This window comes from Varroa destructor, unplaced genomic scaffold, assembly GCF_002443255.2.
Source record: "Varroa destructor unplaced genomic scaffold, Vdes_3.0 BEIS01000006.1, whole genome shotgun sequence".
NCBI lineage: Eukaryota > Metazoa > Arthropoda > Arachnida > Mesostigmata > Varroidae > Varroa > Varroa destructor.
Genome location: NW_019211459.1, coordinates 19,299,500 through 19,327,250, shown reverse-complemented (window position 1 = coordinate 19,327,250; position 27,751 = coordinate 19,299,500). Strand labels below are relative to the sequence as shown.

General features: G+C 42.5%; 1 protein-coding gene and 1 long non-coding RNA gene across 5 annotated transcripts in view; one reads left to right on the top strand and one right to left on the bottom strand.

The window, feature by feature from the left end:
• rhea (Talin_middle and talin-RS domain-containing protein rhea) overlaps positions 1-27,751 on the top strand; it is a 49,987-nt gene that overhangs the window by 10,532 nt on the left and 11,704 nt on the right. For all 3 annotated transcript variants that reach the window (XM_086993656.1, XM_086993657.1, XM_022809779.2), the window contains exons 2-13: positions 4,345-4,429; positions 4,815-4,982; positions 9,887-10,016; positions 12,699-12,862; positions 14,454-14,588; positions 14,769-14,960; positions 22,626-22,829; positions 23,106-23,525; positions 23,795-24,078; positions 24,264-24,687; positions 24,863-25,459; positions 25,842-27,748. In XM_086993656.1, the coding sequence (XP_086849782.1) occupies positions 4,352-4,429; positions 4,815-4,982; positions 9,887-10,016; positions 12,699-12,862; positions 14,454-14,588; positions 14,769-14,960; positions 22,626-22,829; positions 23,106-23,525; positions 23,795-24,078; positions 24,264-24,687; positions 24,863-25,459; positions 25,842-27,748 (4,703 nt within the window). In that variant the 5' untranslated portion in view covers positions 4,345-4,351. The remainder of the gene's footprint in view (positions 1-4,344; positions 4,430-4,814; positions 4,983-9,886; positions 10,017-12,698; positions 12,863-14,453; positions 14,589-14,768; positions 14,961-22,625; positions 22,830-23,105; positions 23,526-23,794; positions 24,079-24,263; positions 24,688-24,862; positions 25,460-25,841; positions 27,749-27,751) is intronic.
• LOC147754954 (uncharacterized) lies at positions 535-1,849 on the bottom strand. Of its 2 annotated transcripts, XR_015330631.1 has the most exons (3): positions 1,524-1,849; positions 1,107-1,230; positions 535-663 (listed from the first exon to the last, which is right to left on the bottom strand). It is a non-coding gene; the product is annotated as an uncharacterized LOC147754954 (long non-coding RNA). The 2 variants fall into 2 exon arrangements; XR_015330632.1 differs by having other exon boundaries at positions 604-1,248.

Genomic DNA, 27,751 nt, shown 5'->3' with positions numbered 1-27,751 from the left:
TTTCAGTGTTGCGTTTCCGATATCGGATGTTGGTGTTATTAATATGAGACCTTTTATGCGACTATACAATGGACACTCCTTCGTTAAATCTATTTAGTTTCTCTATTGGAATTACAACAATTAATAACGGTAGTCCCTAGAAAATGCTTTAGACAAGTTGTAGAATAGTAGAAGTAATGACAGTTGATTAACTGAGCAACTGGCAGCGGGTCTTTCGACACGTTCGAATGTTGCATCGTTCAGTGTGACACGGTACTGCATGGCGATAAACATATATCCATATAGGTGCGAAATACGAAAAGATGAGATTCTTATTGTCTGTTCCGATGACATTGGACTAGATACGCAAGTAGCGATAGAGTCTATCGCTTATTTCTTTGGTTGTTAGAAGTTTTAGTTAAGTTCTAAGAAATGTGGTCTAATGGCAAGAACAACGAAATCAGGTAAAGTTGAGTAAAAATCAACTTGTGTGTGTCTGACTCGGAAAATCAGATAGGTATCTCTGATAAGAGGCTTTTCGTATATTACGTTATTCGGTAAAGAAAGACAGCTTTGATAGATTTTATTGAATGAATTATTTCTTAGAAGCGGAATGCCTTAGGATACCACTACTATAGGAGATGCTTCTTTTGACCCAGTGGGTAAATGCGTGAGGCTCGAAAGCTGAAATCGCGTATAGCATAAGTGGCAAAAAAAATTTTGGTTAGCTGAGAATTAAAATGACTCGTATTGGTACATGATTAGTATATGACATAAGCGGATCTAAAAACCAAAGAATCGTTTTAGGTTACGTAGCGTTTCGGTACACGCAAACTTTAGCTAGCGGAAGTTGTAATTGTGAGATTTTTTGCATCGAAGTATGAGACACTATATCGGCGTATGACGCATAGATGATGAATCATTTTGTTGGAGCATCGGTCGGCCGCGATCCAGTTCACTAAAAGGAACATTGCCAACTGCATTGACATAGTAGACATTTACTGGCCGCTAAATCAGTCGCAGACAGAAACTGGGCGTACAACATGGCGCATACTGTCGTTAGTAAGGACGTTAGACTATGGGGAACCGCCAAGTCAAATATACACATTTGTGGTTTGAGCTGGTACCGGCAGTTCCGCTGGCACGATGTCCTTTTCCCTAACTGGTTCATCAATACGACGACACGCTTCTACAGATGACTCTGCACGAACGCGCGTACACCACAGCCCAGTGTAGAACGATTCGCTGTACCTGTGTAACGCAATGTTTCTGTAATATACGTTGTTATTTTTAATGTATGGATGCTCGATAAAACGTTTTGTGCAATTTCTAGGTCTATTGAAAGTGACAGCCATCGTATAAACGCACTATTCATCAAATCCTCGTTATTAACGTTTGATATCTTTCGCATCTGAAGCATGTACGATACGATAAACAGACCTCTGAATTTAATGTTTTCGATACACACTATTCCTTCGTTCGAATCGCTGCGGTTTTGCGCAGGCATTTAACTGTACACTTGTGAACATTTGCTTCTAACGAACCTTTTGCAAGAACCGTATATCAGCACGAAAGTTCCAATCATTGTTGTACGGATCACACGTTTGACGTTGTTAAAAGTTCCGCCAAAGACTTAAACGGAGCAATCAGCGAGTCTTCTTCTAATTGGCTGTTGCCCTTGTGTGTATTTTTGCCAAAAATTTTTGAAAAGACGTTTCTTTGCATTGGATAGTGTGATCTGGACTACAGTGGTTTTATCGACGCAGCTATTATCGTTCTTTTCCCTTTGGGTTCCGGTTGACCCTCGGCTGACGTCTCAGTTACGTGTCACGCTTCGACTCGACCAGGCCATTTTATCCTACGAAAATCAAGGCCGTACTGATCCTCTTCGTAAAATTGTTGTAAAACAGGCCGGCCATTAACTGAGTGCGATTTTGGCCGACTTCAATTAGACGCGCAGAATTCCGAAACATACTTCGCTGGATGGCAGACAAGCCGATTGACGTCATCAGTTATAACGCATGTATGTCAAATTACACAACCGTCTTTTTCGTTCAATCGATAGATTCCACTATATAGCGAGCAGACTTACCATCAAATCGGATCAATCAGGTCAACAAAGGTATTTCTGATCCTTGAACGTCAGCATTCCTTTCTTCGGCCCAATTCTTACGGAAGCTCTTGCCCTAAAACGGCACGATTACGTTTTATTCCATGACAGTAATTAGAAATACTCAGTAGAGCTTACATCGCAAGCTGATTACGAGTTGTCGGTTTGCGTATGATTCATAAACGGTTGATCGATGACCTCATCAACGAATCTAATGTTTGCTCGTTACCTTTCATGCCCTGCTACTAACGAAAATCTGCGCTACCTTTCCAGCGGCCAGTAAACGTATGTGTAATTACCACACTAAGAGGCTTGACATTGATCTCTTTTCTAGCCAGCCGCAAAACAGATTTACGTATATACGTGTTTGTGTTCATCTTAATGACGCAAATACAACCATATCCACATAATGAACGCTACGACCCTTTGCTACGTCGGAATGTACGCGGGTCAGCGTGGGTGGGATGGGAATACGCGCTGACGACCGAAATGGAGTCCCTCTTGTGAACCGAACTGACAACCATCTTGTCTGCTTACTCGCGTTTATTTTCCCCGACCAGATAATGGCTGTCAACACCATGTGTACCTTCCGTGGTGCGATAGTGGTTAGAACTTGCCGGCTACAGGTGATGCGACGAGCCCACAATATGACCAAGCAAATTGGTAGTACAATAGAACAATCAATAGAACTGAAACAAATAACCAGTAACAAGTGACTGGGTATATTTTCTCGCCTTATGATCCTTGCCATTTGTGATAGTTTATATTTGTTACATATAATTGTGATGGGATTGTTTTTTTCTGTGTTATGCTGTTTTTCAGAACCATGTAGTTAGGTCACAGATTAACACTGGAAAGAAATGTGTAATGCTTAATTTCCCAAGAGACTGGGCAATCTGTAATGATATTGAGTAAATCGTTGTTAACTGTTTCGCTTACAACTCTACCAAGGGTCGTCTAGCAGTGGCACTATATATTTGTTTAGAGGATTACTTAACGGTCCTAACGTATCTACGTTTGTTTCCTTCTCGGAGGAGTTGTCAAGTATAAGTAAGTAAAACTCTAAATCGCTACATAATTTTCACCACACCTTGGTGGCCTAGTAATGAAAACCTCAGGCCCAAGCCGGAGCCGGAGCCGGAGCCGTAGCAACCTGAACGTCAATGCAATCAGTTCTGGACGTAAAGAGACGACAGACTGAAATAAGATAGGCACTTTTCGAACTATTCTAGGTATTTGGCTACAGGGAGCACCAGAAAGGTTATGGAGCTTTCAAGGCAGTCTATTCTTTTGCGAGAACATCCTTAGCATCTGAATTATTATTTGTTATATAACATTATTGAATAGCCAATAATTCGCCAGGCTGCTTGCCGAAATCTCTTCGGAATATTACATATGTTTATTCATTGTGCTATCCACTAGCAGACCAGATAGAAGTCTAACACTCTTGAACGATCTGACGATTGAAATACACCATTTTGCGTGTAGATGCTGTTTTTGAAACCTTCTGTGAAGCTCATCACCATAGATCATTTTCGTTCGTAAGTTAGAAGTCAGTCCCCTTAATGGAAACAGGCCATGCATGGATGTTTGCTATAATCTATCAAACAAGTCGAGTAGTTTAAGTCGGTGTGGGCTGTTGTAGCAGAAGCTCTGGAACTGTGCTTTTCTGAAGTCACGGCCGGAGGCTTGTATAGAATAATACCATAAAAGAGTTATTTTGAGACCGCCCAAATTATCCAAATATTGACATGACCGAATGGATCTTGTCGCCTGTGAGCTGGCGGCCGAATGGAGAACTGGGGTAGTTACAAACATTATACAGACAGATGCAAAGCGCGTAAATGAGGGAAGTGTTGCAGAATATAGCCATGTATTAAATACTATAGGTTGAGAATGATAATAATGAATAAAAACAGTACGATAGCAAAAGACACAGAAAAAAGTACTAGTGGTTGCGACGAAAGCCTGACGGATAATCTGTTGGATATGAGTCTAGCTTTTGTGACGCGCCGCTAGCTCTGAGCAGCTCGTAGACATATCTACTTTGTGTGGCGACAATATACCGTTTTCAAAGCAGAGAAATGTACAAATAGGAAATATGACTGGTTGAACAGATAGCGGACGGAAGCGAATCAATAGATTATAGAGAACTAGTTCTGCTGTTCGAGACGTTTGTGTACCAGTAATGTATATGCGATCGGAGGGGATGTTTTTTCTAAGCTTTTCTCTCTATTCCACTGTTTCGTTTGCAGCCTCAGCATGGCGACTTTGTCGCTAAAGGTGTCCGTTTTCGGTGGGAAGGCAACAAAAACGATACAATTCGACCCCAACATACAGGTAATAGTCAGTTTGTGTTATCCTTTGTCCCTATAAGCGTCCGTAAGCGAACGCGCGGTTGTAAGTCTATGTAAAAGCGCAAGTATACACATCATATCGTCATGTTGGAATTTCTATAGTCGAACCTTGAGATCCCAAACTGTGTGTCTTGTTTTAGTTTACATTTAGTTTGGTTTGCATTAATGTAGGATTGCATGCTTGCATCTCCAGCGAGCCGTCAAAATTACAAATTAGGTCGAAAGTAGGTTTACAGGTGTTGATTTATTAACTTATTGGAACTTGCTATCCTTGCTTCGTGATGATGACGACGATGAACGAAATACGTTTGCTAGGAAGTTGCAAACAAAAACCAATAAAAGTTGTTTTTTTATTTATTTTATAATAGGTGTTTGATGCCTGCCGGATTGTCCGTGAAAAGATCCCCGAAAGCAAGCTAGAAGATCTTAAGGAAGTTAGTCAGTATGGCCTCTTCCTTGTTGACGAAGACCCAAAGAAAGGAGGCATTTGGTTGGAGAGCTCGAAGACGCTCGGATACTATCTTCTGAAAACTGGGGTATGTTTTTAAGTCAGTTTCCACCCTTTATGGTCACGCTGCATCTCGTATAACATTTTTTTCTGTCATTTATATCGAACCCCATCGATAGATATAACAACAAGCTAAACAAATACTGGACACTGGAACAATAGCAGATGAAGCATTCTCTTATGCCGGAAATTTGCAGCATTAGAGTTCATTTAATAGGATTCGTCAGCTACAATAAAACACAACGAAATCATACTGTGGTGTTTTTTAGATCGACGTCGTACACCGTGTAGTTACGGTATCTGTATACCACAAATAGTAATAGATGTACAACGATTCAGTATGAAACTGTACTTATGGTAGATACGTTAGAAAAAGGGCATTTGTGTGTTCGTTTCTCAACGGAATTATGAAATGCAACGTGCACACCTTTGATAAAGCAAAGCTTGACGTATGTCTATGTAATCCGGATGTACGCCAATCAACTACTGAAACATGTATATATATTGTTATGGCACGTGCCAACAATATACCAAGAATGAGCTGTAAAGCTGCAAAGCCGAATTTCTTGCCTGCTTGAGGCCTGTGAAACATATTAGGACGTTGGCGACAGAAGCTTGCCTATTGATCTTTGCCAGGTACAGCTCAATCCTGATTCAAATGTGTTGGAGACAACGCGGACCCCTGCAAGGAGTTCAGGTTTCATATATTTGGGTAGTGTCCACGAGAACTATTACTTTTCTATTATGTTTGGGTCCAAAGGGTTGATAAAGACCTATACGCGTTCACCTGCAATAAGTATAGAAGCGCGCAAGAAGTATAGAAGTATAGAATAAGTACTAAAGCGTTCCTAAAAGACGTCAAGGAATCGTGCTAGTGTAATGATTTCGTGATTTACCTTACTATAGTGAACTTCGTGAACTGCCTAACTTCACCGCTTTGGCGAAGCTTTTACCGGGTGTATTTCCGACTTCGTTTCCAAACACACGTGCCTGCGTAGATGTCAGCCAGGTCCAATGTATTAGCGTGGCACAAAACGAAAGGTCCGCTTCTGATGGTGCTTGCCACAGGGTTGAGTAGGCTTGAAATAACAGATATGAAAAGAACGCAGCAGACGGACCCCCAAACATCTGAGGTCATCGTTAGACTTGATACAAGCGTTGGGTATAAACAAGCTCTTTTATGGAATGAACGGAAACGCAGCTTTGTTGCGGATTGCCCTAGCCCACGCTGAAGCCACGATCATGTTTTGACACCCCAGAAGGGGGTGAATGCAGGCATTCAAAAAACTGTATAGCGGCCACTGAAGTATTTCGATATTGGCGTCAGCATGTATCCACAGGTTGAAAGGAGTATGACAGCTTGCGCCTGAGTCTGAAGCCTAGAAGGCTATACGCGTGTATTCAAACATCTGTCCTCATTTAAGGAAGCTGTAATTAGAAAGGGCGATCGATTGCAGAGATAGCGAGATGCGCACGGGAAAGGCTTAACGGGGCTGGTTTTAACGGAAAAAAAAAAGATTCAATTTGAGCGAACAGAACAGGTGTTGCAACGTTCCAGGGAAAGTGCCGTAGATGACTAAAGAACTTCGCGGTAGCACACCTTGACCAGCTTTTAAGCGGGTGTTATGGCCATATTCGGAAGTTTTCAAGGAACTAACCAGACGCGGACTGGTCTAAACCGTACGTATAGGTACTAGGGCGCGCGGCAATAACATAATAGATTAATATAATAGAACATGCTCCTATATGAGGCCGAGGTGTAAAGCAAATAAATCCTATTTGTATTGATATTAGTGTCATTGTTAAAATATATATAGAAAATGAAACGTTTTGACGATGACAACTAGAATTAAGCAACGGATATTCGCAATAGGCTGTATCTGTTGATAATGAAGGCTAGCACACAGCGACCGTCCTACAACAATCGAATTTAGGTGTATAGTTTAACGTTTTTTGGTAATAGTTATTTTCATTTGAACCTGAATACCTGAGCCTAGTTATACCATACACTATTTAACAAAAAGGACTTGCGTATTTTGTATATAAGCAAAGTTAAGAATTTAAAAGCAGAAAGGGTTCCGTATCGGAAGGTGTATAGCAGTTGTTCGCCATTGCAGCGTCCACGTTAGATGGCATTGTTACGCGTACCAGCTGATGAGTCGTGATAATGTTATCAAGTGTTTTTCTATTAAGACCTGTTACCCGCAGTGAAATGATAGTGATATAGTCACTTAAAAGTAGGAACTTAATTTGTATTTACGCCACTGCGCCGTGAACCAGCCATCTTTGAGTCTGGAAACAGCGATATGCTGTCCGACGAAGAAACGAGAAGGACGCAGCAGCTAACTATGACTGAAAACCAGACGGATGTCTCGTATTTATGTCCTGATAGGCCATTGCTGAGTGGATCTGTTTTGTGCTAGGAAATATTTGCTCGTTGGCTAGCAATGCCTTATGATTTAGTCGATATTGCCTGCCTGTTCCTTTGTAACAAATTCAGACCAAATATGGCTTTCGTTTAAATAATATATATGTAGTTAAAGTAGTAACTGGTGTCGCTGCTCGAAATAAAATAGCGTATCAGAATCCCTTCTTCTTAAAAAGGTTCACGAATTGCTTAGGATAGAACTTGATCAAGTCTCTCCAGAAAAAATTAGTCTCTCTCATCCCGCTGCGTTCTGCTACTCGCTTTGTTCCTTCCAAGAATCAATTTCAAGCTGACACTAGCTTGACTGTGGCACAGCGGAAAGCAGTGATAAATTTGGGATGACAGCCTGTTTGCTTTTTTTTTTTTTTAGTTAGTGATATCCCGTCAGGTGTGAGCCTTCGATGTTTTCCGTTCATGATCGAGGTTTCAATTCAATGATCCAGCAGAGTGGAATTAAGGACCCTTAGGGTAGTTTAAATCCGCTCAAGTGTAATATTCAGTCTCTATTTGCGAACTGTGCACCCTTTAGCTAGCAATAAACCTATGATCGGAGAACATTTTATGATAATGCATTGCTTAATGAAAAAGCGTATGTTTAATTAAATTACTAGTAGCTTATAAGGGAATGAAAACAGTTTGTTCTATTTCATCGTCATCTTTTACTTGGACATTTGAGTGCCTTTAGATGCTTAAGCACATATTAAAACCCCGTATAGATGTTACGAGGACATATCTGACCATGCCCCATTTGTAGGTTCATACGCAGCAGGGGTCAATTAAATTGCCCAATGGACAGTGTAGCCAGACATGCGGTTTACTGTCCACTGTTATTGTGCATGCTCCTATATCGATTTGCCATAGATAGCTTTACTTCGTACTTCTAACATCTCGCCTTCGCGACCTATCTGGAGGCCTTATCCCCGTGTTAGTTTAGTTCATGTCCTAACAGCTATAAATGAACATTCAGCCAGCATGAACATGAAAACCTTGCGCAACTTATCCTTAGCAGTATTCAATTTATTACGTATTAGTGTATATTCATTTTCAATCGAACCAATTTACGCTAAGATCTCAAGATTTCATGTGAAAATTCACGTAATCTGCTCACATCAGCTATATTCAAACCATTTCAATACTGTATTAGCGGATGTTTACAGGGAGAAACCTGTTCCATATGAATTCGGGTACAATAATGTATATGTTGTTTTTTTTTTTTTTGTTGTTTTATGACAAGGGATGCGTTAGAATGTTCGCTTTAGCCATTTGGCTGCCCCAATATTTGTGCGATCAGGGACATAGCATAGCCAGGCACTCCTTTTAAGCCATTTAATACAGGCGATTACGTTAAATGGATGCCAACGTGTACACTATGTATTATTTTAACATCTTACTGCTCGTTTAGTTCTAGCTCGATCGCGCGTAGAGTAGAAACTTTGCTAAGTGGGTGATTTAGTAAAAAGCATGATTTTCGCATTCGCGAATCTTGCGATGATGAGTTGACGACCCACGCCCTCCTGAGAGTGGACTGCAACCTGCCGTGTCACCCTCTCGTGAGACAGGAGAACGAAAAAAAAAATATCTGCGTTGGCCTACTATGAGGCATCTTGAACGCTTCAGGTTTATGAGCAAGCAACACTTCTGCCCTATTATTGATATATGTCGTTATTTGAACGCCTCCTATAGTCGGCTGTCTAGTTCTGACAGCGAGAGAAGTGAACCTTAAATGAAACAAAGACTACTTTGTCGCTAGGCGGAAAGCCTCTATACTGCACTAGAAATGAACACCATTCAATTTAAAGTACATACAATTGTAGGTAATAGGACACGTACATGGAGAAATTGAATGTGGTAACTTTTTTTTTTGGCTAAGTATCGTCTGATTCGATGCTTTCGGGCAAATTCGATCGTTTTCAGTTGTCTACTCTATAGCAAGCACTTTATATTATGCACAAGACCAGATTCTGACCGAAAATTTCTTCATTTTTAAAATTGACTACTAATCATAGCGTTTAAATCTCTCGTTGTGTCAAATCATTCAAAAACGTTTTCGATGAACTACCAGGTTACTAGATGCTTGTTGAAGCCGCGGAGTCTTTTCGAGCTATTTGGGGGTCAAGTACGTTATCGCCTTAGTTGTTCTTAGTGTGTACTAATAACTGTTGAGTGTTTGATAGCTAGGAATTGGTTTCTTTAAGTAAGAACGGCTGTCCATTAGCCTCTATTGCTTAAGTAACTCGTGTATATACTCGTGACGGACAACTCCGAGATCTAGGCATTTTCCTGCACACGCACCTAAATTTTCCTAAAAACACCTTATGAAGTTCGGATATGTTAAAAATTACACCGCTTATTATTATTATTATTATTCAGCTCTCTTTTGGTCCGGTGAACTTCGGTCCCTAACGAGGAGTGCTTTCTTTGCGAAGTAGATTTGGTCAATGGTCTATAGTCAAGCAAACGTTTTCTCGTTCGATACATGAATTAAGCATCTTCTGCGTTTTCAGGACTTATTAGAATACCGAAAGAAAATGCGAAACCTTCGCATTCGGCTTCTTGATGGTACCCTCAAAACAGTCCTCGTTGACGACTCGCAACCTGTGGCCAATATGATGGTTGTTATTTGCTCTAAAATAGGTAAGTTTTGTATACACAGAAAAAAACAAAACAAACATAACAGATTCGCTCAGCTTCGAAAGCAATCATCTGATCTACAACGAAAGAGCAGTTCTATGTAAAAGGAATATCGTAATCTTGGCAATTTTTTTTCCGTTCTGCCCTATATCGTAATTATTAATTATTTTATATAGTATAGCGTTCCACTGTTGAACTAAAAACGTCGTCAAAAAGCGTGCTCATCCTGACCAGTATGAATATAGGACGACTAAATTGAAGGGAGCGTCATTTGAGTTTACCTGCGTCGAAATAATAAATTAGCTATAATTTTGATTGCTTAATAACGAGTATCTCACGTCTCATGGCTGTTAGCATCGTAAGATCTGTCGGCAGTGAGAGCTGTCTTCACAGGCTGTGGTACTATTTGTCGTATATTATGTTAATATGTTGACCTATAGAGTTTCCTACAGAGTGCTAGCTTATAGGGGATCATTTTCGTTTTATTACGCGTTATAGTGATACCTGATAGAAAGAATACTACGGATATACCAGCTAATGTTCTCATTTACAGTGAAAACATAGCCTCAAAATATGGTTGACGTAGTCACCATATAAACCGAACATATAAATGAATACCGAGAACGATCCATACCTACGACCCTTAACCAGTTAGTGAGAGACGCTGAAAGATATAAACGAAATTTCGGCGAGAGGACCATTTGTTTGTTAGAAGGCCGGTGTTGATGTTAAAACACTTAGCATTCAAGTCAAACGTTATCTTTGAAATGGCTAACTCCATGCTATCCCAATGACCAATCATATATATAGCCATGCCAGACAAGTATTATAGCACATCCAATTGAACGCTTATTGCAGCATATATTGGTCTGAGCTAGCGAAATTGTAAACAGAACGTGCTCGCGTCCTGCTCTCTTGCATGACGGTCTGCCCACAGGGTTCTCCGCCTGGCTTTGGCCATCGTCCGATGAAGGATGCAGTTAGCTAGCACTAGAATAACAGGCGTGAGGCAGTACATCTTCGGTTTTTTTTCGATCGTGGTGTGTCCTTTGCTGTTCTATGCCATTTTGTCATTGGCAGTCTTCTTCTGCTGCCCGACCCGCGAGGCCTTCCTACACGCCATCAGCAATCGTGGACTGAACTAAACTGGCGGAAACAGGGCATGTGGCCTGTTTGTGTCTGCTGTCACGATCACTCTTATAGGCCATGGCCTGTTGTGTTTGGTACCACGGGCCGTCTGTGATCTAGACAGATTATTCCGTCGAGTTCACACGAGCTGGAAAACCTTTTGCTGTCAAAAAGCCACTATCTTTTCCATAAGCAGTTGAAGCGTTCAAACAGAAGGGTTTCTCTGAGATATCCTTGTAATCGTTTTTTCTCCAATATAGTGTCGCCTTATGTGGATTTTAAATACCTCAAGTAGTGAAGCCAGCAAGATAAGTTAACTTTGTTAGCGGATTAAGTTTACGGATCAGGAATCGCGCAGATATATGCGTCATCGTTAATTAGCAGATTGTAACACCTGTCGAACAACACGTTGCAGTCTTGTGTTCCAGGTCCGAATCAGTCAATTGCTCGCTGACCTGGCCTCGCAATTTGCTTTCGCGGCACGTCCCTGTTTGATACCTAGCCAACTCTTCTATTGGCTTAAATTGCCTAACTGGTTATCGCTTGGTTTTGTTTTATCTTTCCAAGTGAAAAAATAGCGCCCACGAACATAGAATAGGAAAGACGACGCTGGGTTTATTGCCTTACTGGGCAAGCTTACAAGAGTATTTGCCACGCTTGACTGTCTTTTCTAGGAAACGATGGGTTGGCGGTCATGACGCGCCCACGAATATGCTGTGGCCGCTCTACCTCTGGTCACGCGGTTTTGATGACAAATGCAACACCAGCCGGGTGGGCCTCACGGCGAGTTCGTGGCTGTGAGTTGTAACAAACGAATAATGCCACTGACTGCTGCCTATGACAGACTATCGTTTGGTACGATTGGTGCGGCGTGGTGTCGTGACAGGGGTTCCCAGTATCTTTTCCTGCTATGTTCTACTAACTCCTTGAACGGAGAAGGACTGACAGTGGCCCTGTCGCTGTTTCCGCCCTTGAGTTTGAGTGATTGATGACCAGCCGAAGCTTGTTAGTATTATTATGGTCGCGACAGTCGACACGCGTCTGTGATGTGTTGGCCTAGATGTGTATGCGTTAATGATTGAAATGGCTTCGGGTTGAGGGAGGAACTGGGAAACAGTCCTATGTTGTATAGGGGGTATCTCAAATGGGCGGGAGAGGAAGGAAGTCGAATTTGGATCCTTTCGACTACTGGAAATTCGATTCGGCTTAATTAGTACGTTCAACGCTAATTGATATAACGTTTTTCTGCTTGATATCTGGGCTTTAATTAATGTCTATTAAGAAGTACGAGTTCAGCGCTGGCTGTTCTCGCGTCACTTCAAGAAGAACGGTTGAATAAATTCACAAATAAGTTCACGTAGCTTATTTAAGCCTAACATGTTGCGAAGATGCTCCACATAAATATAAACATGACAGTAAAATTGAGGCTTAGTAGATCTTGCTGACCGGAAGAAGCTCCCCTGATGTAGCTGAATCAATTTAAGCATGTTAGATATCTTAGCAACTTTGTCGCCTTTAACATCTTTGTCCATTCGAACTGTTGTTCCTTATATGCAGGCATTACAAACCATGAGGAGTTCTCATTGGTACGCGACGTTCCCAAGGAACCTCGCGAGGAAGACCTCAACGAAAAAGAGAGAACGAGCACACTTACATTACGACGAAAAGATAAAATGCAAACGCTCAAGAAAAAACTCAAGACCGATGACGACCTTAACTGGGTGAGTTAGGCAAAAGCTTCTGGCGTCCACAGGTACCTCATTGTAGCCGCAACGCTCTACGCAACATTGTAGTGTTTGAGTTACCCTTGACGGGAAATTTAACGTGTAAAATGAAGTAAGGTCGAATGAGGGCAAGGCCAGCGCCTGCCTTTAATAGCACATTCGCAAGCGCAGGACGCTACGTGAGAAATCAAGCACGGTAAAGGAGGATTTCTGTACAGGTTATTGCGGTACAAACGGTGTGGCACTTTGCTTCACTTTTTTTGGCAGCGAACCTAGATGTCGCGTTTGACCATGCATTGTTACTGTTTTTGCGACTTCAACCATTTATGCACGTTCATGGAATTGCAGTAAAAACAAATGCGAATTTCGAAATCGTTCGTCATTGCGTAACGTTGACGCCGAGCATTTCAACAGATTAATCGTCGTAAAAACGTAGGGCAAACGTCATAATGATAGACCCCATTTGCGTGTGAAGAGGTTTGTCTGCTGATGCAGATTATGAAGGTTGCTAAAGCAATAGATGACACTCGTTGTCGGTAGTTATAAACAAGAACATATTATTACATAGAACAATAATATTAGCTGTTAAACATGTCTCATCTATGAGTAAGACAACTCGTGCTGGTGTTTATTTCCAACAGCGTGACTATCGCAGATATTCATGCAAACAGCAGAGCTGATCACAGTACTGACCGTTTGTACTTTGTGACTGCCTACCTTATATTGAAGCTATACGGCAAAACTAGCTTTGTTATTGTCTCGGTTAGCGGTACCATCCGGCTACTGCTATGTAATTAATCTTTGTTGCTTTTCTGTCTCTAGAGTGTCGACTGTTTTGACATCATAATGGCGCATCTCTATGTTCAGTTCTCGAAACTATCTAATGTCGGACGAGTCTTACGGACCAACTGAGTGCGTGGGTAATACTGGTACATTTTGAAGTACGTCTTTTCACAGTTGTTCGGAGTTGCCGTCCAATGTTTGTTCTGCCACTGCCGTTTTGCGTGAATGTCTGAACGTCAGAGCAGCTTGCTGAGCGTAGCATTGGTAATGCGCCCACCAGAAAGACACTATGAGGCTTTCTTACGATTTTAATGGACATTTTTATGTAAACCAGTGACGAACTTTGAAACCACTTGACTGAGGGGACATTGTTTTTACTATTCGAGAAACACGTAGAGATATATTATGTAAGGGTATGACAAAAAGCTTCTTAATTCGCTTGCGGCGTTAATTAAAATTCCGGTTGTGGACAAGAAATGTCGAAGCCCTGTCCTGATATAGGCTGAATGTAGGAAAATGAATAACAGTACTTACATCAAATTATTTGAAATCTAATGGAAGGCCCTCAACGACCCTTTACTCAAACTGCACGCACAGAACCGACCCCAAAGTAAACGTGTGTTTCAGCTCAATGGACAGATTAAATAGGATAATGTTCACTGAAGATTGGCATCTCATTGCGAGCTAGACTGTTAGATAAATTCTTCTATTATTCGAAAACGTTTGAATATGCCATTTCATACTTCATTCAGTGTATACATATACGATTGATGTAGAGCCATGGCTATACTTTTTGTTATTTCAGGTGGATCACTGCAAGACACTCCGTGAACTAGGCATCGTTGAGGATGAAACGTTGACACTTCGTCGAAAATATTTTTTCAGCGATTCAAATGTCGACTCACGAGACCCCGTTCAGCTTAATTTAGTTTACGTTCAGGTATTTCATCTGTTAGTTTGATTTTTCCTATCGTCTTCTTTTTCTATTTCTCTACAAGCGACAGCTCGTTGTTAATTGGCCAAGACCCAAAACTCATTCAGCAACATTCTCCTTCGTAATAGTAATACTACCTGCTTCAAAATGAAGATTCATTTTTTACTATATTTCTAATTGTTCCAGGCGAGAGACGCAATCTTGAATACGACGCATCCAGTAACTGTGGAAGAGGCTTGCGAATTTGCAGGTTTGCAGTGCCAGATCCAGTTTGGAGACCATGTTGAGGGAAAACACAAAGCAGGTTTCCTTGAGCTTAAGGAATTCTTACCAAAAGGGTATACGAAGATCAAAGGCATTGATAAGCGGATTTTCGAGGTAAGCGAATCTGATCCCGAATCCGAGTTCTGCACCCAATCAATGAGCTAAGCGCAATTTCACCATAATCAACAACCGTAAATTTGAGCCTGTACGTATTTATCTGGTTTTATCTCTCGCGTCTGTTCTACGTACCAACAAAAAATACCCTTAACTGTCTTATATATGTGTACCCGTAGTTGCATATTCAATATGTGAGGAAAGATCGCCCGAGTCCAAACAAAAAGGTATTTCTACTGAATTTCTCCTCACCGAACCATACGACTGCGATAGAGACCAGTATGAAACATGAACGGTCTTGAACTAATAGTTTTGTCCATTGACAAATGGTTATTTGTACCAAACGGGTGCTAATGCTCGTTTCTGTGCAACCTATCGCTACCATTCAATCTATGACATGACCACTAGGAAGATATTACCTTAGCTACCCTTGGCCATTTCTGGCACATTGCCTAATTTTTGTTACTTTCCTGTTGATGATGACCTTTTTATTGCACTATTATACATATATGGGCAAACTACCGAATATTGGGCGGCTCATGAGGATCGTGCGACCTCCGCGCGCATTCACCGCGTTCGCATATATCTGATGGACAAATGGATGAGTTATCGTGGAACGCCCCTTTACAACTGACTGACATAGTAGATGTGCCAAGCTACGGAAAAAAGAAGGCGATAGGCTCCGTTATTACGCTGACCATTGTTGTTGTTGTACTGCCGTCATCGTCGCCTTCATTTGTTGTCAGTGTATTAGTAATAGTCGGGTACGATCTCTTTCTACGTCTATCGTCTGCTTCGCGGAAGGCAGATGCGGCCAGTGGCCGCTGTAAAGCGCACTCGCAGATGTTCGCCTACCCATTGTCACTAGCAAAGCCTATACTACTCAAGCAGTACGATCAGGCTACTTTAATGTTTTCATTGCCCTTTGTTAGACCGATGCTGCTTGTAGTTGTGATTCGCCATTATGTTTCTTCTATCCGTTTTCGTCCCTTGTCGATGTTTTTCTTCTTTGGTAGCGTGTCCTTGCAACATCACGTATCAGTGCACAGCCACGCACGTCCAACGACATACGGACGCCGGGATATAGTCTATGCTCAATTACGTTAATGTGTATACAATGCTGGCCTTAAGCGCATTCGTGTTGCTGCGGCCTCGGTCAGTCCGCTAATGCTGTGACCGTTAAGGTTTGCCGTCGACAACACCAACTCTCGTGTGGTCACGACTGCTGTAGTTGACACTGTTAGTGTCTCATTATAGACTGTTACTCATTGCCGAGATCTCTGAAAGGGTATTTCTCACCGTTGTACACAATGATCAGCAGCATCGTTCTCAGAGAGATTTATCATCTGTCCTCTGAGCAGCAGCAACCGGAGTGGTAGCAGTCTGTTCTACCTACCTACTTTGTCATCCTTTTTTTCCATGTTTCTGTCGTCTGCTCTACCAGTGAACCTAGGCGAAAACGACCTAGGCTTCTCTGCTGGGGGTGTGTTCACGGTACGCTCCCTGTCTCGTCTTCACTCTCGCTGTGTGTCTATGTGCTCCCTCTATTTTCGCTGACACGAAGGCTGTGGCAGCGCTTCGAGCTGGTCAGTCGCCACCTTACCACGCCTGCCTTAGGGCAAGCTCGAGGATGACGGTGTCGTTTCATTCGGCCAAAATGGGGTCACAAATGTACGATGTTACGGTTTCAGACTGGCTGTTCTTTACAAAAAGAGTCGGCGGGGCGTGCAATGTTGCTTTACTTCGCTTGGCCGTAGGTTAACGGGCGCCGGTGAGCGGTTAACTGTTATTGGGATCGCTGCTGGTGGTCAGTTAGCAGTGGTTTCGGCACTGTTCTCTGATCTCGGAACTGGCCGTAGTCTGAATGAATTGGAAAATGGACAGGATGAGTCAACTAGACCTGGCGTGACCACATGTACCTGCTACTTCCTGTGCAAATTGATCGCCTATCTCAGTACGATTTCTAAGCTATAGCCGGCTGATCTAGTCAACCTTGAGATAAGATTATTCGCTTTTTAGCGGGACGGGTTAACAGAACCCACCAAAACAAATCACTAGATTCATTTATATCCAACGTTGTACGTTCATGCCATTACAGGTATAGGTTAAAGTTTGCACAGGATTTTGTGGTTTAGGTTAAGTACAAATCAATACGATAAGAGCACGCAGTAGGTCAAGTTATTTTTCTTTGTACAAACGTATTTTACATATGAACATTTCTAAGCCCGCGCTGTTTCTGTACTTTTATTTCTAGAGATGGAGATTAGGTTCAACCAATGACGTAAACGTCTTGACTCGTCAGATTACTGACATGCATAAATTTAAAGTGTTCCACTATTGCTTATGGTAACTCACCGATATTCTATAGTATCTCGGTAATCGAATACGTACATTGCTAAAAAAAAAGTCAGTTACATGCATTAATTGGACGATTCACTGGTTTTTATATAAACCTAAGGCTCAAAATGCAACAGCCAGGTTCAAAACGATGCGGAAATGATACACTAACAAACAGGCTGCGTAGGACTTCTTTTAGAAAATAAAAATAGGTTTTTGTCGCTTTATAGGTATTCCTTTGTAACGCATATATGCATTCCCTGAAATAAGTTTCGTACCTTACTAACCGATTCAGCGGCGCCAACAAGTTCTGTCAATGAAGTTTTCTTTTTTGCCAAATACCTCACAAACTATAATTTGCAACGGAATTGCTTGTGGAACTTTACTTCCAACCGGCGTTACAAACACGATTGGCCAAATATGCGGATCGTAATTTACCGCATATCCAACCTCGCCACCTAAAAATGTGCCACTGTTGTTCTGTAATACGGGTTTCGTATCTCTTGGCTATACAAGCTCATTTGTTTTCTAACAAATGTACTTCTTCCATCTTTCGCATAGAGTTAGGAAGATCCCTTAAGTCTTTATCATTTGTCTCTTCCCAAGTGTCAAAGACGTTTTACATTTTTCGTCTGCTAATGCCCAAATTTTAGAGTCAAACTGATAGCTCTCGCATCGGCCACTATCCCGTGGTTTGAAACTGTCGCAAAGTACAGTCTGATGTCTAGAACAATGTTATCAACTAGCGACAAAGAAGACCCGTTGGGCCAGCAATATGGGCGCATATTTTCTTTTGATGTAAACTTAAATTGTGAGTAAATTTATTAAAAACTAATCAGAACAAGTAAATACGAGGCAAATTATAGAAGATATCTAAAGGTTAGCGAGAATGACGAAATATGAAGACATCCTAGCCTTCCTTTGTATCTTCTGCTAGCGTTTCTCAGACGTTTGTTTTGACAAAACGAATGAAGGCTTGGTCACTTGGAGGCGCTGGTTTAGCGGCTTACGTCGACAACTTTATTCAAAGAAAGTAGGTTCTGGGACAAAAACATGTTTCAATATCAATACTCAGCTATTTAAAAGTCTATCGCACAACTAATGATCTTGAGCGAAAACAAACTGAACCGCGAAGAACAGCGTATGTGCTAGTCTTTGAGTGGCTAATTCTATGTATACCGTTCTGCCAGAGATGTTTTTATCTAGCTTTACACTTTATCTGTAAAGATCAACCGCATCGTAAATTTGTTGGTGCCTTATTATTATTATTATCATGTGTGCAATCTGAAAAAGCTGATTAGAGTACATTTCTGTATCAGATAATGTGTCCCTTCCTCCTTAATGATTAGAATATATGTATATTCTAATGATATATTGTCTGCCAGTGGGGTTTAGAGTCAGACCGATAGCTCTCACATCACACAAGACAATATATATATATATATTAGCAAACACGTACCGGTAGAATATTTGACACTATAGGGGACTTTGATTTAACCCAATCAAATGTTTTGGCAAATTCTCGTCATTGGCTGAGGAGGTTTCTGAGCACCTCTGCTATCATCGACAAGCTGTGTCAGCCAATGGATTCGGTGGTGGCGCCGGCTCTTTGCGTGTCATTCATGGCTTTATCACAATACACTATACTGCACCGAGTACGATCGCCGTCTAAATTCGTTCCTAGCGCAATGAGCCATGACGTGACGAAACGATAAAAAAAAAAACAACTATGTTTCACCGTAAATTACACACGACGAAGGAACGCGTTTTGCATTGGGGCCACGTAAATCTCTTGGCGTAGAATCGCAGTGACATTGTGACGAACGGGAATTGCCGGCACCTCTTCGAAAGCGTATAGTTGGTTAACAGTTTACGAACGGGATTTAATTCATATCAATAAATTGGTATAGTGTAGAGCAAGAAAGGGGTTGGCGAGGATGAAACACGGAGGCAAGTGTGGTCGAAGCGTCCGATAGTGAAGGATCAGCCGATAGTCCAAAGTCTAGCCTACTGTTTTTATAAAGCTAATGTATCAGATAATGCCGTGTGGTCTCAATCGGAGATAGACCGCAGTACAAACTTTCCAGTGGCTTATCTTTTTAAAAATATTGGCTAGTATAAATAGAAGCATACCGTATTGCTACTTTTGACTAAGTCACAAACTTTTCTTTCTCTGATACCTAATTATAATGAAGAAAATGGCAACATATTGCTACCATCGCTTGGGCTATTCAGGCTTAGCAACGGGCCCTAAACGTGCTTTTTCATGCATCATATACATACATATATGATATGTGAGGTGGCCAGCAAAGCACCTAGTAAAAAAAAATACGACGCTGAAATACACAGTCGACTCAGTGACCAGCCGAATGGCGAGGTATTGCTTTTATAAGCTAATTTATTGTCTCGGCAGCCTAGGTTTTTTGGGAAAATTCTACAGGCTAGCGATGAACCTCTATCACCTTGTCTGAGAAGACTGATACCTAATTTGCCTAATAATTATGTAAACAGTTTCTTTCATAAGGTTATAAATATATAGTCAGCTCGGCTAATGTTTTCACACATAGATAGATTTATACGAGGGAGCCGCGGTTTGGGTTGTCAATGTGCGTGTCTTCGGGCGCGTTGCTACTATGCTAGCCATGAACGTGTGGCCATCGCTGATTTTAAACATGGCATTAGTTAAATTTGTTGGAAAATAAGCCAGAGCGGATAGCAGACAGCCGATCGAGAGAGACACCTGGTAACAGGATCAGTAAACTAAGGTAGGCCCAGTCAAGCTGTAGGCCCGCTTTTAGATGACCTTTATAGTAATATCTCATCGTCTAGACCTAGGATGGTTCAATATATTAAAATCTGAGAATAAATATGGGTTGCAAAAAAGCACATCTTGATATACATTAATATAGATAGCGTAACGCGACAAAACAAAAACGACATAGCTAAATGCGCTGGAACCTTCCTATACATAAAGAAGTGGAAATAACATTACTGGGTGTAATAACGGATCGTTTCCACTGAAAGTGCGTTCGTAAGGAAACGTACTACGCTTGTAACAAATATGGCGCAAATCACGCCTGTGTAAACGTACATACACAGCAAATTGTTAAAACACGTATGACCCGTTTTTCTACCTAAATGGCTTCAAGTCAAAGGCCGTCGGCGTCATCTGAAAGCTAAGGTTTGGCAGCAGTAGATCTGCTAAAATAGTTGGAATTCATTCGGACACAAAATACAGCGCCCTGAATATGAGTGACATTTCCGTAGAAAAATTATGAAGATGCATTGTCGGATAAAACTGCCTCAAGATGCTTCTTTTTGACAATTTTGATGCGAATTATTCTGCTCGTAGTGTTCGGTCGGTTACGTTGAAAAAAACAATTAAACAACTGAGAAAATTGTGCAGGACCGAGCAGAAGCCGACAATTAGAATTTCATCCTTCTTACTTTGTTGTCACGTGTATCGTTTTAGCTTACGCACTATTTTATCGTTCCTATGGCTGTCAAGACAGTCAAACAGCCCGAGAAATATTCTCTCCGCACCGTGTCAAGGTAGGGTTTCTTCTGTGCCCGCCATAAAACGCTTGTTTCTGTGAGCGTGTCTTTGCTGTGCTGTTTTTGCTACCCTCCGCTTTACCTACATGTCCCTTGTGAATGGTAAAATAGCGAAGTTTTTGTCATGGCTTTTTGCCTCGCTGTTATATGGAGGTGCAGCAATGTTGTAAGGGAAATGATACGGGGGTTCAAAGTGCTGCGAAGGCCGAATATCAAACAGGGGTGTCGTGGACCGACGCCAGACTGGCGGGCGCTACTTGGCGCAGTGCCAGTGTCGCTGTCCCATTGGGTATCCGTGGTGTATAAGGAGTTGTGCTTATTTAACCACGCGCTGGCCGTTCTTTGTACCTATGGTTATGGCAAAATCGGAATTGGGCCACAAATGATTGTATGCGTGTGTCCACCAAGCAGTATCTTGGTTGTCAGAAAATAACAGTATTAATTATTTGATAAAAGATTTATGCTGTGATGAGCTTTTATGTGTAGGCTTATTTCTCCGTGCCTCAAGGCCAACTTTTACCCTATTTGATTTAGGTAATGAGACATGCTACCATGCTAATGCTGACATTTCAGTCAACTGTATTGCCGCCTAGCGTTTTCTAATGGGTTACTTATTGTAAGGCCAGTCGATTGCCTAGAAGCTATCAATACGGCAGCTTGTCTGTTTTTGCTCTCAAATACCAATTTTCCCGTGGCTAGATAATAAATAGATCTCTCAACTGTTGTCTAGCTATCGGTCACCATTTCTGACGGCGGGCGCGTCAGGTATCTAGCACTGCGACAAGTGATTAACGCTCTTGACTCTAAATGTCACAGTACTTTGGAGATAGGCCGACCTGGGTTCTTTTCCATTCGGGCAGCAGTATATCATAAAGAAATAGAATAAATCGAGATTATCTTGTTTTCATTTCTTCTTGGGAAATTCTTATAAAAGCACATATAAAATAGTTATTATTTCTCAATAACATATACAGCAGCCAAGCGTCAGTACGTTGCGCATTCAGAGGATAGCTCCGAAAGTAATAGTTAAACAAGTGAATCTAGTAAGTATCATTTGGATTTTGAAAGATGCCTTATATACATTACCATTAAAATTAGAATATATTCCAAAGTGTATGTTACCCTTAATGTATGTGTCTGTAAATTATATTTTGCATTTATCCTAATATCGTGATGTACACCAGAGTTCTGCTTCAGTAATTCTACCTTAAATCCTACCTAAGCAAACCTTCGTCCCTTCTCCCCACTGTTATTTCCAATCCCTTCTACATCATTTAAGATTTAAGGCTTAGTTTGGCCTGGTTTTTTAAACCCGGCTACCTTTTAGCTTCTGCTCTCTGTATTTTAAATTACCCTGGGTCTAAGCCGTGACGTATTACTACGCAAGTCATCTAGTAGGAAGCATCCTCACTCTAACTGGGCCTATTTCAATTTCTCTTGAAACTTACGAAAAGCAGGCTTACGGTGCGAGGTATTTGTCCTTGTGTAAACTACTACATGCCATATTCTCTATTGCTTAATGGTTCTGATCTGTTTCATTCATGAACTTTGGATCTACAATATCCATGCTCGCTGTGGACGAAGGCAATGCAAAACGTAGTATTTGATTATGATTACTGCGACGCCTATGTAAGTATATTTTGGTGCGTTAGAGTCGGTACATTTTGCAGACAGCTACGATCGCTGCTGTTACCGTACCAAATAGGATTAGAAACGAAGCCAATTTTTATATGACCACATACAAAGGTTTGTGATCTATTTCATACTTTTCAGTGGCATCGGAAGTCCATGGGTCTCAGTGAGGTAGACTCCAAGGTGAGATACGTTCAGAGGGCCCGCTCACTCAAGACGTATGGTGTGACATTTTTCCTGGTCAAGGAGAAAATGAAGGGCAAAAATAAGCTTGTACCGCGACTTCTCGGAATCACGAAGGAGTCGGTGATGCGCCTGGATGAGCGCACCAAAGAGATAATAAAGGTAATATCATCAGCATAGACTAAGCTATAATCATAAATTAATGGTGCATTCCTTTTAACATGTTGCTTCGTTTTTATTTGTTTGGTGGAAAGACGCAGCCTAACGAGTGTAATTATAAACGTACTTAGTAAACTATATTCAAATCTGAAATTAATCTTTTACATGAAGCTGATAATTAGTTAGTAATAGTATTTGATCATACTTTAATAGGGGAAAATGATGTCAAACCTTACGTGTCGTTTTTGTTCCATTTCGACAATGAACAATCATTTTCAGGTGTGGCCTCTGACAACTGTGAAGAGATGGGCTGCCTCGCCCAATAGCTTCACACTGGACTTTGGCGACTACTCAGACCAATTTTACTCAGTAAAAACGCCCGAAGGTGAACAAATTGCCCAGCTAATTGCCGGTTATATTGATATAATCCTAAAAAGACAGAAAGCCAAGGATCATATTGGTATTGAAGGAGATGAGGGCTCCACGATGGTTGAAGAGTCTGTTTCCCCTGCCAAGGCCTCCACTATCCAGCTGACACCGGCCATTCAGCCTGTACAGCCTGAACTGCAAAATATTGCGATACCTTCTGTGGTTCGTCCTAGTCCCGAATCGGAAAAGATCGGTTTACCTGGACACGTGCCCATCTCCAGGCAGAAAACGGAGACAGGCACACTTACACAAGGCCAACGCGTACAAAATGTGAGTGACCACGCATACGTAGATCTGAAACAACAGTTAATTAACGCTTATTTTGTACTAATTATGTCTATTATGACATAAGCAGACGTTTGACGTGCCGCTTTGTCGGCACTCGCATTGCACGTCTTTTTGTTCCTGTTTCTATTTCCTGTGTTTGGCCTCTATCTATCTATCTATCTATCTATCTAATGGCCTCTTAAAGTGTGTAGCCACTAAAACTCTACCGGGAAGTGCAATTATAACCATCACTATCATTTTTGAAATCTCAGCCGCCATTACAAGCTCACGTGGCTACATTGATCGAATCCCCACAACGGGCAGTCATCACTGAGGCTATCAAGAAGTCGTTCGATCATCTGAACAGGCCGATTGTATACGTCGACCTTGGCAAGGATTCAGGCTCGAAGAAGTGGAAGGAGTGTCAGCTGGACACCCATAAGCAGAACATTCAAACTCATATTGCTGCTATGAACGCCGCCACGGCACACGTGATCACGCTTGCATCAGCGGTCAAGGTTGATGCCCCAGCTGTGTCTAAGGCCATTAACGTGATGTGAGTATTTAAAAAAAGAAAACAAGTTAAATGTAACATCGGCAGAACTGACTATCACCATAAAGATTCATTATGCATGTGTACACGTCCTCAAAATAATGAAGAACATGCTAGGAGCTCAAACACATCCGTCATTAAAAAACCAAACACTGTTGTTATTGTGATGTGACTTTTTGTTGGTGCAGTACGACGACCCTGCCTGAGATGACCAAGCACGTCGCTACCATGGCAACTCTGATCGAGGACGACAGGAATCGCGGCGACCTCATAGAAGCTACTCGTCAGATGTGTAACGCGTTCAGCGATCTCCTCAATGCCGCAGAGCCGATCGGACCACCTCAACCCCAGAAACTCGTTGTGGCTGCCGCCGAGGTCGCAGAAAAGACCAAGGCCGTATTATCCTCGATTGCCGAAGAGCCGGAATGGGACAATGAAACAGCTGATTTGCTGCTAGCACTGGCCAAGGGTGTCGCTAACGCTGCAGCTGCTCTTGTGCGGAAAGCTAAGGACGTTGCTAGCCAGACTGGTGATCAAGATCTACAAAACAAGATCATTAATGCAGCTGCTCAAGGAGCTTTTGCCACGTCTCAACTCGTATCCACCGCCAAGGTATTATAGTACATGGATGTTTTGTAAACCATTATTAATATGGAAAATAATAACGGGGGAAGATTTTTGTTTGTTTTCAATTAAGATAATATATATCTCAGCAATATAATGCACGAACTTTAGATGTATTGATACCTATTTACATTCCAATAACAATAAGATTTGATCTCTATAGGTGCTCGCGCCTACTATCGCGGATGTCGCCTGTCAAACGGAGCTGGAAAATGCTGGTCGCGAAGTGTCCCGTACGGTGGATAACATCGTACTTGTCTGTCAGGACGCAACCAAAGATCCTGTTCTTCTGCAAAGTCTAAAGGACGCTGCTCGTCAGGTGGCTGATGCCCTTCAGGAACTTCTTAGTCAGGTCAAGGACATCAGTGTGCGGGCTAAAGGAACCCGTACGGAAGCGCACCAAGGCCACGTTGCTACCATAATGGACGCCACCGATCGTTTGTTCGACTCTGGCGCCGATACTAAGGAAATGGTGCGCCAGGCCAAGATTGTTGCCACAGCGACCTCTCAACTCATACAGGGCATCAAAGGAGATGCGGAACTGCAAACAGATGCTGGCCAGCAAAAGCGCCTCCTTCAAGCTGCCAAGGTACTTGCCGACGCCACTGCTCGCATGATTGAAGCCGCAAAAGGATGTTCAAGCAAGCCTAACGACTTCGAATCGCAGGCAATCTTGCGTAAGGCTGCTGAAGACATAAGAGTTGCAACCGATGCTGCCAGCGGAAACTTCGTACAGAAAAAAGTTATTCAGCGACTAGAGGTTAGAAGCCCACGATGTTTATTCAGGCGTTGTGTGTGAAAAAAAGACTCGCATTAGTATATCGTTTATATAAACATACGCCAGATTTTTATTAGAGATTGTACGTATCATTTACATGTTTTTCATCAGCTCAAGAAACTTGAGCATAAACAGTGTGAGTGCGGGGTCAACTGTCAACAATAAGGGTACACCGTAGAAGAGCAACAAATCGTCTAAATAGATATTAGTGCTTTGTACCGAGTACATGTTACCAAGATGTCGCATTTAGAAGAAGCGGATATATTTGTTCCGCTAGTATGATGCCAATATTTTGCTATGATACTATACGAAAGCTAAATGTGTCTTCTAATCATAGGATCAATGGACATATTTTACTTTGCAGACCACCGCCAAGCAGACTGCCGCTGCCGCTAGACAGAACATTTCAGCAGCCCATTGCGCCGTGCCACAATCGGCAAATGAATCTCTTAGCCGGCAGCTTACTGAACAGGTGCGTGAAGTCGAAGGTGTACTACCTCGCCTAATGCAGGGCGTGAAGGCAAGGCAAACTTCGCCCAGCTATGACTCGCAGCTTGAGCTAATTTACGCCTGCGAAGACGTGACACGACCGTGCGAAGCGATGGCGTCTACTTCGAAGCAGCTAGCTGCTACTATTACGGAAACGACAACATCACAATTGCTGCATACCCGCGCCATGGAAATGACATCAATTCTCACCGAAATGCGAACATGGGTGACTAAAGCCAAAACTGTTTGTGGTCAAAAGGTAGAAGACTTGTCAGGTCCACTTACCACCATCGACGGGCTGCAAAAAGACCTCCGTGAGTATCGACATGCGACAGAGATGCATGATCTGCGTCCGCTGCCAGGCGAAAACACAGAAGTATGCTCGCTCAAACTTAGCGCTACCTCGAAGGTCGTAGGATCATCCCTTGCCCAAATCCTTACAGCTGCTTCCCAGGGGGATAAGGATTATCTGCTGGTTGCTGCTAGAGACACGGCTAATGCCCTTAAAGATTTTGTTTCTGCTGTCCGAGGTGTGGCTGCATGTTCGGATGAGCAGGACGCTCAACTCGCTATCATTGACAACGCTGCCGTTGTTGTTATGCGAGCTCGAGACCTTATTACGGCCTCTCAGGAAGTGGCTAACAACCCCCACCACCCAGATAACCCGCATCGTCTAACTACAATCGGCAAACAGGTGTCGACGTCACTTACTAGCTGCATTGGCATTCTGCCTGGCCAAAAGGCTGTCGATGACACCATTGCTGCTATTTCGGAATCTACACACACTCTTAACGAAGGTCTGTATCCGAGCAGCACCCGCTCGTACGGCGATCTACAGCAGGAACTGCAAAGCGCAGCTCATCGCCTACACAAGTCTACTGATAATGTCGTTGAGTTGGCGAGACTATCCTCGTCCAAGCTTACGGAATCAGTGCGGGAATTCGGTTCCGATTTCCATAACCTCTTCGATGTCGGTCTCCAATTGGCCGGGCAAACCCAAAACAGCGAAATGCATCCGTTAATCACTGCCAGCCTGCGTAACGTCTCAATTTCGTCGTCGAAACTTCTCGTTCTTTCATCAACTGCCGCTGACCATTCTGCCACCGCCAAAAATCAATTGATTGCAGCTGGTCGCGCTGTAGCTGACTCAATCAATCAACTGATCGACGTTTGTTCGTGCTCAGCACCTGGCCAAAAGGAGTGTGACAATGCTATTCGCTCTATTCAGAGTGCAAAATCACTCCTCGATCAGGCTAACGAACCGATATCTGACCTTAGCTATTTTGAGTGCGTGGACGTGCTCATGGATAAGCCGAAGATGCTGGGGGATGGTATAGCAGGAATTCGAGATACAGCCAAACATAGTCAGCACGAAGAGTTCTGCGCCGCTGTAAAACGAACCTGTAGTGCCGTTTGCGAAATGATCGAGGCATCGGCGCAGGCCGCTTACCTTATTGGCGCTTCGGAACCAAGCTCGGTAGCCGGCAGGCCTGGACTCGTCGATGCGGCACAGTTCTCGCGGGCTTCGCAGGCCATTGAGCAGGCATGTTTCCAGCTAACGAGCGAGCGTAGCGATGAACAGCAGGTTCTTACTGCGGCCACAATTATAGCCAAACATACGTCTTCGCTCTGCAACGCTTGCCGGATGGCCGCATCCAAGACACAAAACACAGTTGCGGCAAAACAGTTCATTCAAAGCGCAAAAGATGTAGCTGGAGCCACGGCGAACCTTGTTCGCGAAATCAAGCTGCTTGACAAGGATCCCAGCGAAGCCAATAGAAAGTG